The sequence below is a fragment of the Siniperca chuatsi genome, linkage group LG19, assembly GCF_020085105.1.
Source record: "Siniperca chuatsi isolate FFG_IHB_CAS linkage group LG19, ASM2008510v1, whole genome shotgun sequence".
Classification (NCBI taxonomy): domain Eukaryota; kingdom Metazoa; phylum Chordata; class Actinopteri; order Centrarchiformes; family Sinipercidae; genus Siniperca; species Siniperca chuatsi.
The window spans coordinates 13391682-13405322 of record NC_058060.1 but is presented as its reverse complement, the minus strand read 5'-3'; the positions used below and the strand labels follow the sequence as shown (position 1 = coordinate 13405322).

Below are 13641 nucleotides of genomic sequence, written 5' to 3'. Positions count from 1 at the left end.
GCAGTTTTTATTCAAATTAATTTAAATTCTTAGTGGATGAGCAAGTACGTGGATGAACAAAAACTGAATGTAGTTATCTCAATGAGAAGATTTTTCACATAATTTTGCTTGTGGAGGTGTAAAGATATCCCATGTGGAAGCATGATCAGTACATGACTGGTGGTGGTGTGACTGCCTCATCCTTTGGTACGAGTGGAGAATATAGTATAACTCCAAATTTCTCTGCTAGAATACCCGGGATCTCCTCATCTCTAAGTTTCCTGGTTGTGGTTTCCAGCACTCTCCCTGTTCCCTCTGTTGGAAATGTAGTGCTGATCAGTCTGCGGCCTGTGTAGGTGAGCCGTCCACCTGGTTTTAAAATCGTGCAGAGGGACTTGCAGAAGACGAGGGAGGAGGGGGAGCTCTGGTGGTACTGGCACATCTCGGCAAAGTCATCCATGCACCGAGGTTCTAGGGTGAACTTGTAGATCTCTGCCCAGTCTCCATCTGCCCCTCTGTTCTCCTCCCTCTGCCACTCCAGAAAGCACATCCCCATGTCCTTTCTGATGCGGTACACTCGGTGGGCCTGCTGCTGAGGGGCACTGGTCTCCAGTGAAAGGGGGCCGCTGAAGCCCTGGACACCGAACCCGACGTCGCACAGCCAGCGCTGCCCATCAAAGCTCACCATGAGGATCAAATGGTCAAAAGGTGGCCCGTAGTAACCCGTGATCAAACTCTTCACCTGACCAGAGAGCAGTGTTACCTGGAAGCCCAGTTTGTCGAGCAGCCATGAGAAGAGGCCGTTATTCTCAAAGCAGATACCACCTCGGCGCTGGTTCACTATCTTGTCGTACAGAAGAGGAGGGTCGAGTTGAACTCGTCCGCCGCTGTGCACCGTGAGGTTTTCAAACGGCACCGACAGCAGGTGACAGGTGTGCAGTGACCGCAGCACGTCCAGGCTGGGCTCAGCTGGACCGGCAAACCCAACGCGCGACAAATATGTCTCCACGTCCATCTCAACGGAAGTAACTTTAGCTGTTTTTAAAAGATGACGCCTTACAACTTTAACTTTTAGTCAACGTATGTCATTAACCAGTTTAAAGCAGTACGGTCCGCGTGTTTTTCTTTAAGTTTTTTCCCCCTGCTGCTGAATTACTTTCAATCTATGTCTTGAGGGCATGTTCACCGCCCTTAAGTCAGTTCCTGCTTCATAACAGGTTTTTTTTACAAGAATAAGGCTGATTTGTGACTTAATGTAGGATAGTTTTATTAATTAAGAAGCAGTTGTGAAATCAAAAATGTAACAATTTCCCATTTTTCATAAATGTTAAACAGGGCACAATGAAATCATATAAATGCAAATATAATAAACTAAAAAGGACGAAAATAGAGGAAGATAAATAATAAAAAGATTAAACTTTTTTCAAATAAAATATTGAATCATAACATTTAATTGTGTGTATATACTATTTTTCTTTTGGTGTATATTATGGAATTTATCAAATATACAAAGTCGTGAAGGTTTTCCTTTATAAAAATTGCATTTTTCCGTAATAAATTGAAAACTTTATGTAGGATTATTACATGTATATTGTTTAACCTTATTGGGTATACAAAAAAGCGTATAGATGGTAATGACCACGCTTTATTCCAATCAATATCTTTAAGTTAATTACAAAAGAATTTGCAGACCACCTCCTGTCTGTTTGCTCAAGTGACGTCACACATCGACACTCCCTTTTCCCCAGTAGAGGGAGAAAGATGGCGCCTACACACGTACTGAGATGCTGTCAACGGGGTTTAGCATGGATACCTGTGATTTTTATCGCCCTGGTCGTCTGCTGGTCGTATTATGCTTATGTGGTGGAGCTTTGTATATGTAAGTATGCGTCCTGCCGCAGTGTGTTGGCTCTTTAAAGCCTTTAACCGCTGCTGTTTTCATTGTGCTGTCCACACAAACATACAGCTACTGCTGGCCAGCAGGAAGTAAATGGACTGCAGCTCAACAATGGTGTTGGCAAGGCTATCCAAATCTAGATACAGCTAATTATCTGTTAGCTGCCATCGCTCTGGGTTGCCTTATATTAATGGAAAATGTGTTTTGGACAAATAAAAACTTTCACCGTGCTGTTAATATTGCTGCCCGGCTCCTCTGTGTTGTTTTATGTCGAGCTGAATGGAGACTGGATGGAGAATTAAAACGCCAACTAAACGGTATTTGCCTCCTGGCCAGATAAATACTTCCCTCTAGCTAGCCTGCCGGTAATTAGCTTGGCACGGGAAAAATGTTGATTTGGCTCGGACAGTTTTTGCATTAAAATCAGAGAAAATGTTGTAACATTATAGCTAAACGAAAAGGAACAAAATTAATTTTAATGTTTAAACTGTGAATGATGTATAGCTTGTGTATTTCAGGCGTAAACAAAACTTTTTCATATCACAGATGCCGCCACTGTATAAGATTTGGTGTCGGGGTCTAATTTTACGTAGTGTGTTCTTTAATTAAACAATGTATCTTCATATACATACACACACAGATTTGGTGTCAGGGAATGAACACTAGATTAGTGATTCCCAACCCCCCTTGTTTGTGACGGCTTAAAATGAGCCAATATCTGTGTTTGATCCCCACATTACAGATTATACTTATGGCCTTGGTGTGCTCCTGAGTTATGAGCAGTGATTTTTCTTTCTCAGATAGTTTGATCTGAGGGATTTTTAGGAGCCTGAAAAGGTGAAAGAATCCAGTGTTTTACAAGGGAAAAAAAGCCGAAATTTGATAGTGAAAGTTAAAAAAAATTCCTCAGCAGATGGCGTTTGTCCATTTCTGATGGAACTGTAGATGTTCAAATTCTCATGTTTCTGGGTGCTTGGGGACCTTTTCTCTCCCACATAAGCCCAAACGTCGAGATTGAAAGTTCATTCTTGAACTTGGAAACCGTAGAAACCAAGAAAACGATCTCCTCGCAAGGTGGACGGGAAGTTCTTAAAGTTCTCAGATAAATGGAAATGACAACTGGACAAACCCCATCTGCAGAGGAAGGTTGTGTGATATGACTGAAAGCTTCGTGACAGCCGCTGAATGGACCTTGTGGTTAGATTGTTTTGTCAACTTGAGAAAATGTGGAATATACAAGAATGATTTTGTGTAACAGAAATTTGTATTTTTTTCTTTCATTCTTATGCCTTTTAAGCATTTTGTGACTTCCGAATTTATCTTGGAACCCCCATGGGGGGTCCTCACCCCCAGGTTGGGAACCACTGGACTAGATGGTTTAGATTTACTGTACAGGAGCATTACTTCTGTAAAGTATTTATTAATCCAAATGCAATATTGATGAATGCTCTCTCTTCCCAGTTAAGCCCACTGTCAGATCTGTAACCACTGATTTTAATGTTACTATATGACTGTCACTGTCTAGGTGACACTTTCCTCCTTATCTAAAAATTTTTGTTTTTCTCTGTTTTTTCTCTTACAGTTACCATTCCCAGTATAGGAGAGCAAAGTGAGTGTCTTGGGGTGTCAAGAGTTGGGGTTTATTTAATACATTGTGAATGGAAGTTTACTGAACTGAGCTAGTTTGCTATGTGAAATATGCTCTGTGCACTTAGCTAAAAAAAAAAAAAAAAAAAAAAGGTTGGCACAGACAACGTGCTCTCTCAAAGTGCTGATGTCGGTCTGCTTGAAGCAGAGCAGTACCTCATTCAGCATTAACTTCCCTCTCTCATTAATTTAATATGTAGATGTACAGTGTTTCTACATATCCCAAGTGACAGCAGCAGTTCCATATATCAGTGTAAGTGTACATATCAGAATCTATTTTGTTGGTCCTGACGCTTTGCTTAACGTTTCCCTCCAGTTGTCTACCTGATCTTCTTCCACCTCTCTTTCATCATGTTTGTATGGTCTTACTGGAAGACCATCTTCACCAAGCCTGCTAACCCCTCCAAAGAGGTACAATAACCCGATTCTCCAAAACAAGCCCACTCTGTAATCCCCTGTTGACATAAAGTCAACTCGACGAATGCATTTCAAAGAAAAATCTGTTTGCTGCTTTCCCCACTCCAGTTCTGCCTGCCCAAGGCTGAGAAGGAGCGTTATGAGAAGGAAGAGAGGCCAGAGTCCCAGCAAGAGATCCTGTGGAGAGCTGCCACCAGTCTGCCTCTGTACACCCGCACAGGAGCCGGAGGTGCGTCTATGTGTGTCCAAATGTGAATCTGCGAGTGAGAATGAATTTGTCTTGTCTGTTTGCACCGCTGTGTCGGAGCTGTCCATTAACGAGATACTGCTGTGTTGACATGATGCAGCAATCCGTTACTGTGACCGCTGTCAAGTTGTCAAACCAGACCGGTGTCATCACTGCTCCGCGTGTGACATGTAAGATAACCATATTTATTGAAAACTAACTGTGATTGAACCAAGATATTTTAAAAACAATGCCGAGCTTTCTCATCTTTTTCTATTCTCTTGCTATGTGTGGCAGGTGTGTGCTGAAGATGGACCACCATTGCCCCTGGTATGTAAGACCTGCTAAACAAGGAGAGATACTGCACATATGACATCTCACGTTTTATTCCTACTTTTACTCCTGTGCGTTAGGATGGTTCACACATCATGCCAGCCATATGCACATTTGCAACAGGTCCATCTAGCTGTTGAATGTTAATCCCTTCAGTTTCACTTATTTTGGTCATGGTAAAATGGCAAAACGTACAGTGCTATGAGTATTTTTTGGTTGCTTCATGCAGGTTTATGAGCATTAGGAGGTAGATCTGATAGCCAGCAATTCCTCATACTGCAAAAGCTGAGCATAACACAGTCAACCAAAAGCAAACTGGTTTCTGAACTGATACTCCTTCAGCTATTTTCATTTGTTTGTTGAAGACCTAATAGTTAATGTTACAAATACTTGATTTGGATTTGTTTTATAATAACGTCTCATCTTGCAGCATGAAACGTTGCCAAAACTTTTCCTTGTAAAGTTTGGCATCTTGAACATTGATTAACTAAATACAAGAAGGTAACAGAGCCTTCTACTCTGATTTGTACCTAAGAAAGCAAACTATAGCCTATTGTAACCATAAGAGTAACACAGCGCCTCCACCTTTTTAAAGTTCACGTTGATAAGACTTCTGTGCAGAGGAAATGATGTCAAACCTGACCTTTTTGTGTGTTTGTGTGTCTCCAGGGTGAACAACTGTGTAGGATTCTCCAACTACAAATTCTTTATCCTCTTCCTGGCCTACTCGCTGGTGTACTGTTTGTTCATTGCAGCCACTGTACTGCAATATTTCATAAAGTTCTGGACAGTGAGTAATGATATGCAGACGTAGTCCTCGGCACAGAGTGAATGCGACTGTGCGTCTGTGTGATGTTGCATGTCGAAGCCTGGATGAGCATCCTCTGAGTTGGTTGTGCATGGTGCTGACCTCTCCTGTCCTGAGCTGTGCTGCTCCTCTGTTTTCTCTGCCCTCTCTCACCCTTCCACCCCTCTCTCTTTCCCCTTCTGTTATCCCCAGTTCTCGCACACTGGGTCATTGTTCTCCGGTCTCTCTCTTTTCTGTCTCCCTCTCCACTATCAGAACCATCAGTCACACCACTCATGCGGTCGCAAACACCTCCTCCTCTTCATCCATTTTTTTTTCTATTTTGTCGCTTTTTCACTTCAATTTCCTCTCATCTCTTCCTCTTTCATCCCTTTGTTCTCTCCATTCTGGGCACACTTTGTACATTCACCCACTCCTTTTCTTTAATTTTTTTCCCCCTTTCATCCAACTTGGCCTTGACTTGTGTTTGCCTACTGATTTCTAAGTGCTTCCTCCCCTCCCACCTTTTCTCTCCTTGTGTTGCTAACCAGTCTTGTTTCTGTTTGTACTAAAGCTTTGCCGGAGGAAATCGGCAGAGAACTGCCCAAAGGTAACCCAGCTATCCTCCAAAGCCTTTAGTGTTGCAGTGCCTCACCATCGTTGCCATGGTTTTTGTCGTGATGTGCGTGCAGTGACATGGTTCACATGGCACTCTTCTTACTTCTCTTTTTCTTTTCTTTTTTTACTCTCTCTCTCTCTTATTTCTCTTTCTTTCCATAAATATCCTGAATGTGAATTTGTTTTTGATTCCTCTCTCGCTCTCCTCTTCTCCCATCTCTTCCCCAGAATGAGCTGCCAGACACTCACGCCAAATTCCACGTCTTGTTCCTTTTTTTTGTGGCGGCCATGTTCTGCATTAGTATTCTGTCCCTCTTCAGCTACCACCTGTGGCTTGTAGGGAAGAACAGGTCCACTATAGGTAAGAAATACACACACATTCAACAGGTGCTCGTGTTATTTAACCAGTTAAAAAACACATTTCTCTGTATGTATTTATCCTGCATTGATTTTGAATTTGCTTACACAATTTTTAAAAGGTTTTCAGCAGTGTTGTAGATTTGTAATGTTAATTTCCCGGTTTGGAAATTACAAATTTTCCACACATACTCACAGATTCTTCAGTCCTGTCCTTTCTCATCAAGTGAAATTTCACCTGTTTGTTGTTTTAATGACCTCTCTATTTGTCTTCTCTGTCCATTCTTGTCTCTCCATGTTGCTCCCTCTCTGCAGAGGCGTTCAGAGCACCGGTTTTTAGGACAGGCTCTGATAAGAATGGCTTCTCACTTGGTTTCCGGAAGAATATCGCTCAGGTGTTTGGAGACCAGAAGAAGTACTGGCTGCTGCCTGTCTTTACCAGGTAAAGGAGACAAATGTAGAATTGAACGTAGAAGAAGAGAGGCTCTTTTTTTGCGCTGTCACCAATACTGGATCCAAGCAATATATTGACTTTGTTTCCTGTTTGTGCATTCTGTGGTTGGATTTACAGCACAGTACAGCTGAATTCTTACAAGTGCCCAAAAAAAAAAGAAATCTTCCTCTGACACTGATGTTTTCAAGCTAAAGAGGGAGTTGAAAACAGTTGATCTCCTCCTCAGGTCTCCTTAAATGTCACGTTACCTTTGTTGTCGTTCCAGAGGAAATCTAACCTGACTGCGCCTAATCTTGAGTTTCTCCTGTCCTCCTTGTTTACTACAGTCAGGGAGATGGTCTGACGTTCCCTACACGGCTGGTCAATGCTGATGTAGAGCAGGCCACAGTGACCCTGCATCCAGAGGCTGATAAGAGGTGATTTCAAATCTTGGTGTACTAAAAGATTGTTATTTGACATTAGGCTCTGAAAAGGATTTATGTTTTGGATGTGGTTGTGGCTGCACAGTTCATTTGCTTTTTTATTTGTTTTCAGTGCTGCCAATGTCCCTGTGAGCCCGGTCAGCGAGTCACATAATCACCTCCTGAGCAACAACCAGCATGCCAACAACATCGGAGAACATCTGGCTGATAACACCCTCAAATCAGGTGAGCTCTACCAGGCATGATGATATTTCACTGACAGAATTAACATTAACAACTCACTGTCTGGTATCTGTCACCTTATCACATCTTCTGTTTGGCTTCACAGCTGAAAGTGAAACCATTACAATCTCTGTGGAGAGCGAGTCCTAACCAGGTGAATATGACTAAACCATGCCAGTCAGTCTGTATGTTTGGATACAGCTCTGAGTTTTTTGTGTGCAGATGTCAGATTTTTCACATGGAAGTGTGGCACAATTATGTCACTTTTGAGTGTAATCAGAATCTTCGTCTTGTTTCTTCTCTTTTCTTCACTGCCACAGGAGAAACTCCTCAGTCACCTAATATGATGCCTTAAGCAACGCAACAGTTTAGTTAGTCACCATGGCAACAGTCCTAGCGCAACCCCATCCCCACAAACCCACTCAGAGTAACTATGGAAATGCATTTCTTTTGCCCATCACGGCACAATAATGCATCTATGGCATTGGCATTTTCGCATGTAGTGCTATAAGAAAATCTCACACCCCCACAGGACATGTGCTACAAGCTGGTTCCCTCTCACACCAACACACACACACATGCTAACAGTCATGCATTCAACTCTATATCCATTTCCTTGTGTTGTTTAGTTTTCTTTTTCTCACAACTGGAGTATTTATTGATGGTAAGAAAATGGAAGAATCCCAGAGGGAATATAAGATACTTTTGATGTTTAATGAGAAAACTTTTTGTGCCAAAAGCTTCCTGGGTGCACCAGGACTCATTTTAAAGGCACAAAGCTGCAGTGAAGAGTGGGGAACGAGCTGGAGCAGTGCATTTGTTTTGAACATTCGTGTGGATGGATGCTTCCCATCAAAACCTAGACTATCTTACAGAGGACTCTACCACATGGTTCAGTGGACTGAACCAGTGCAAAACAGGGAAGACTGTAGCTGGGTTTTGGATGGCGTTTTGGTCAGAGCACAAGATGGCACATTTGCACTTTGTAGATTATCAATGTTCATCAAACACAATGTGCTGCTTTTTTATCATGTCCAAAAAGCATCCCAGGTATAACAGTTGTTGGATGATCTTGTGATTTATGGCGTTTTGTTTGTGTGTGTGTGTGTGTGTGTGAATGTGTGTAACAGTTGAAGTGGCTTTTTTTCCTTCTTTTTTAAGAACTAACAGAAACTAAAAAAAATCAGCTTTATGTGTTTTTTTTTTGTTTTTTGTGGCCAGTTTGTGTTAAAACATGCTGCTTATAAATGGACAGTTTGACCTGGGAGATGTATTTCACACAGTGCAATGTGCGGCATCCGTCACTACCTGTTCTTTTAGAGTCTGTTTAATTATGTCACATGCCGATCTGTGATTCCTAGACCACAATGTCTACATCCTGTTTTTCTACAGTTCAACCTTTCCAAGCCACCAACACTCATTGCCAAATAAGGGCTGACCTGTCAGGAGCTCTGACCTCTGAACCTGAAATGTTTACAACATCCTAGCTTTATCTTAACCTCATTGGCCAATGTCATCATAACCAAATTCTATTTACCAGTCGTTGTGGCGCAATATTTTATACAAGTTTCATCTGTCCCTCCTGCCTGTAGTGGGTTATGATGTGCTTGCAATACCAGTGCTGACCGGCAGGTGGCGAAGATGATCCTGTTATCTGCCCTCGTTCAGATGGAGAGATCAACATGTGGCTCAGGGCTCACTTCACTTTCAGTCTAATTCACAGGTGCAGAACTTAATATTTTCATAATATGTACTTAATATGCATTCTTTTGTTGTAATAACTCATCCGTATTTAATTTGACTTGAAAGTGAATTGAACCTATCTCGTACTGTAAAATAGAGGTGTCGACTACGCTTCTGCTCACCTTGTCTACTCTGTATGTACTTGGGAGTCAGCTCAGTGTTGTGACCTTGAACTGTTAAAGGAGCCTCAGCTTGTGTAAAATATAACCGTGAGCTGTCTTGTGTCAGTGTTGAAAATCTGGGATGTGACAGTGACTTTGAGGGTCTAACAAAATCTGTAAAAGAAGAATTTTTAAAGTTGCAGAGAATTAGATTTCATTATCCATGCATATCACAACATGTGAATATCTGTTAAAGAATATTTTGTCAGTATAACCAAATAACAATTGTTCAGGAATGAGTTACATCCTTTTCCAAGGATTTTTGTTATTTATATGCAACTTTTCACATTGAAGGGAGACCCAGCAAATTCCTGATGTCTGTCATTGCTCATGTCTATCCGATCACATCCCTGACAGTTGCTGGACGAGCCTCCTACTAACTAAATCCCACCAGACTCCGGTGATGTACAAGTTTGCAGCAGTTTCTATCGTGTGGAGTGAGTTAGTGGTGTTGTACAGTGTGTTCTTGGTAATCATTGTCACAGTCGTGCTGAATGTACCACAGACGGGACAGTGAGGGTATTTGATCAAATGATGGAGCGTTAAAAACAGCCCGCTCTTTGGACTTTATATTTATGTTTTATCCTCCCAATCACGTTTGACCTTTTTGAGCCCAATTGTATTTATAATTACTCTTTATAAACAGGTGATTGGAGGATATTGTGTGTATTCTGAGTATCAGATTCACACTGTGGTTTGATCTCAAATAAGCAGATTAAATTACTGTCAGAGATCACGATCCAAGCCGTGGTTATGTTCCGATCATGTGTAGATTATTTCTAAACCTCACCCCTAAATATTTAGTTAAAGAAAAGGCAAAAATATATATCCTGGATCACCTGTAAGGAGCCTGGCTCGTTCCACTCGTCACCTATGGCCACTGATTCTGCACCATTGGACCGGTCGTCTTCTTGTTTGACAGATTGCCTATATTCTCTTTCTGGGCTGTTTGGCCTTGAGGCTAAAGTGCGTGTGTGTATTTTGTAATGCTTACTTTAATGTTCTTTTGTAATATTGCTGTCTTGGGAGAAATGCTTCTGTGCAGCCATGAGATTTTTACATGTCTGTGCACATTCATAATTGACTGACTAATGCTCAAAAGCATGGCGCCTAACTAATGTAAAAATGTGATTTATCATGGTAACAGGGATTATGGTGTTAAAACAGACATTGGGGTTTTTCAACTATTGCTAGGTGCGACATGTTTTAAATTAGCTTTACTCTGATCTGTCTCAACTTTACAAATGAAGCCATAAAAACTCCTGTGAAAATGGAGGAAATAATTTGTCTAATTTCAGTAATCTTCTTTTAGACTTGCAAAAACATTATACATCTGTTGCAGATGTATCCTGATCATAACTTGCTTATTGCTGCATTTTGGTTTCTTTTTGTTACAATGTCCTATTTTACAATGTGTGTGTATATATATATATATTGATAATGTAAGAAAAAGACTACATATATATTTTTCTTGTCTGATTAATTTTACTGTTCTGTGAATGAAGTACATGCCTCCACAAAATTAACGTGAAAATAACAATAAATGTTTTTTTAAACCTCCAGTGTAATTTTGCTCTCATCAGTTTTTTGATTAATTCAAGATATATATTTAAAAGTGTTCTCCACTGATTTAGCACAGCACTCCTATAACATTATCTGACTCATGATGGGCAATAAAAAAAGATCAAAATCAATGCAACAGAACCACAGATATCCTTTAGCCTCAAGCAGAGATGAGGATTCCGCTACAGAGGTCTGGTAAACACTTCTTACTAACTCCACACCCCAGGTTCTTTTCATTTTCAAACTTGTAGTCTTTAACCCCAACCGATGCTGACTCAGATCAGATTCATCAGATTTCGTGCAGCTCCCTCTGGAGTCACAAAACGCCTTATACAACATTCTTGACATATGCGGTAATACGCCACAAGACCTGTACACAGACTTTAATGTGTAAAATCGGTGGAATTCCCCTTTAATTGTTTAAGACAAGTAGATATTGAGTGAGACTTATTGAGCGGATGTGTTTTTGTTTTTTTTTTGCCAATGGGGCTTTAATCTTCAATGCAGAAAATGGGTCAAATATCACGAGTGCTGACTGTACAACATAACTTACGTTGTACATTACAGGAGAATAAGAAAAGGACAGTTTTGCACTGTTTCCTAGAATTTCCCAGAGAACCGTTTGTGTCTAAAAGCTCCTCAGTATCAGCATCTGCAAGCATTCAATTGGAGTGAAACATAACTCGATGCACGTTATACAAAGATGCAAATACAGCTCACAGACTGTGATTTGGATAAGTGAACACTGCTTTGGTTTTTGTCCAACAAAAATGCTTTTTGTTAATATCAGACACAAAACTAACACAAGCAAATTGCTTCATGCCCACAGTATTTGAAGGCGGTCAACAACCTTTGTGGAGTGAAATTCAGGAACCAGGATGAACCTTGACCTTATCTGTCTAACACACAGGCCCTTGACATCTGCTGCTGAGACTGTTGTTGACTGCTCTGCACATCCTCTCAAATCCCTCATGCTTCATGTTCATTTTCTCTACAAAAGAATCTGACATGGCTGTATGTACATCATAATTTAGACATATGGGGACGGGACAGAGCCCCAGTGTATCACATCTGTACAGCACACTGGCTAAGGTGATGACAGCATGACTTGGCATATACTATGTCATGTAAATGCAAAGTCATAGCAAAATACTGCTGCATTTGATGCAATGGAATAAAAAAACTCCTCTTTTGGACAATTACTGCATTGTTGTGTTAAATATCTGTACTGATTTTAACATTAAACCACTTAATATAAAGAAAACATAAAAGCAAGTTTATCTTTATAAAACAGTCTGAACAAGAACCCTGCACCATATTAATAAAAACAATAATAAAAAATACAAATCAATGACTTTATTTTTAATTTTGACAGTGATTTTACCTCTTTTGTGCATGTGTGTTTATAAGGTGTGTGTCCATGCACATGTGAGCTATAAATTCCCAAGGTAATGACCTTGGTGTCAGTTTTTGAGGGAAAGTAAACAGGGATTTGTTAAAAACCAAACAATTCTAACCTCCGCAAGGCCAAAGCAGCCACAGTTTCACCAAAGACCTTTGGGTGGTTTAGTCATTAAAGAGAACCATTAAACAGTGATTTTGGGTAGTAACGTCAGTATCTACAAACATAGTGTCCCTTGGCAGGAGATCAGAGCATCATTATGAATGGTGTGATCAGGTGACAACATTTGGAGTTGGTCTATCGACTTTAAGGGTACATCTCAATGTGAACTTCGATTTGAATGTCTGGCTTATAGCTGTGAATCAGAAAGTCCCTGTAAAATCAACACACCTGTCGTTATAACATGCTGAGCTGTTCCCTTAATCATCTTGTTGGGATTTTTCCCAAGATGACATCATCTTCACAGCCAAATTTATAAATTGGAACGTAAACTGGAACAAAATATGAATTCATTTCAGGGTGGAATTTCCCACAAATGTCTTCTCACTGAAGCTCTCTAGATTCCTGGAACTTTTCTATTAATTTCATCAACTCAGGCCAGTCGGGACAAATCTCTTCTGAGTCTGGGATAGAAAGGTGTGCCTTGATGCAACCAGAACCATTAGTCTGAGCATGGATTTGCTCAGACTTGACTGAAATGATTCAGTGGTCATATAGGGTGAGACAGAGATTAGTCATACTGTGCATTTTGTAATAAAGGTGAACACATAGTGTACAGCATTACAAGTTGTGTACTTCTCATCCTCCCTATATGCAATACTGTGCAGAGGATGTGTATCCTTGTTTTTATGCCTCTCAGCAATCTCTAGTAGTCATTCCTTAAATGTGTCTACACATGCAGCTCAAGGATAAAGAGATTTAATCTCTGAACAAAGGAAAAACAAATGCAAGTTATTTTAACCTCTGGAAGCCAAGTTTGCCTGAACGGACAGACAGATATAATAAACAAAACCTGGATATGAGGTCAGTTGGTGCAGGGGTGATGCTCAGAAGTAAAAGAAGAAGATTCACTCAAATCAAAGAAAGTTAGAACAAGTTCTCAAGAGAGATAACAACTTGGATGCAGAAATTGTCTGATGGGATGAAACTTTTATTGCCTGGTGAACTGCCCTTTAGGCATCATTGCTATACAGTATAATACTAGCTTTAATTCAGTGCTGTTTCTGATGTCTATACAGGCCTCTCAGTGTTGTGGAAAATTATTCAAATGGAGCCAAGGGCGCAAAAAGATTTGCAGCAAATGCCTCACATGACGATATCCCTGCACATGTTGCTATGGGAACGGGAGGGGGGACATGTGATGTGAATGCCTGTGTTGTCGTCAGGCTCCAGTCGAAGAAATGCTCCCTCTCA

General features: G+C 40.7%; 2 protein-coding genes across 4 annotated transcripts; one reads left to right on the top strand and one right to left on the bottom strand.

Moving 5' to 3' along the window:
- Positions 1–67: 67 nt before the first annotated feature.
- On the bottom strand, positions 68–1383 carry LOC122866855 (arylamine N-acetyltransferase, pineal gland isozyme NAT-10-like). Its single transcript, XM_044177035.1, has one exon. It carries the CDS (start codon positions 992–994, stop codon positions 146–148), a length of 849 nt encoding a protein of 282 aa, XP_044032970.1. The 5' UTR covers positions 995–1383; the 3' UTR covers positions 68–145.
- A 293-nt stretch (positions 1384–1676) lies between these two features.
- LOC122866853 (palmitoyltransferase ZDHHC20-B-like) lies at positions 1677–10825 on the top strand. Of its 3 annotated transcripts, XM_044177031.1 has the most exons (14): positions 1677–1858; positions 3459–3485; positions 3840–3934; positions 4049–4169; positions 4288–4357; positions 4464–4496; positions 5169–5289; positions 5861–5896; positions 6133–6265; positions 6577–6703; positions 7042–7131; positions 7250–7362; positions 7466–7513; positions 7680–10825. In XM_044177031.1, exons 1-13 carry the CDS (start codon positions 1741–1743, stop codon positions 7507–7509), a joined length of 1128 nt encoding a protein of 375 aa, XP_044032966.1. In that variant the 5' UTR covers positions 1677–1740; the 3' UTR covers positions 7510–7513; positions 7680–10825. The 3 variants fall into 3 exon arrangements, with proteins under 3 accessions (XP_044032966.1, XP_044032968.1, XP_044032967.1); XM_044177033.1 differs by lacking the exon at positions 5861–5896 and having other exon boundaries at positions 1678–1858; positions 5169–5181; XM_044177032.1 differs by lacking the exon at positions 5861–5896 and having other exon boundaries at positions 1682–1858.
- The last annotated feature ends 2816 nt before the right edge of the window (positions 10826–13641 follow it).

What these genes read in the sequence shown, in the direction of transcription:
- LOC122866855 (XM_044177035.1), bottom strand. Translation starts at nt 994, where the DNA reads ATGGACGTGGAGACATATTTGTCGCGCGTTGGGTTTGCCGGTCCAGCT.
- LOC122866853 (XM_044177031.1), top strand. Translation starts at nt 1,741, where the DNA reads ATGGCGCCTACACACGTACTGAGATGCTGTCAACGGGGTTTAGCATGG. An exon ending in GAAGAACAGGTCCACTATAG is followed by an intron (nt 6,266 to 6,576) that starts GTAAGAAATACA and finishes CCCTCTCTGCAG; the next exon opens with AGGCGTTCAGAGCACCGGTT. An exon ending in CATCCAGAGGCTGATAAGAG is followed by an intron (nt 7,132 to 7,249) that starts GTGATTTCAAAT and finishes ATTTGTTTTCAG; the next exon opens with TGCTGCCAATGTCCCTGTGA.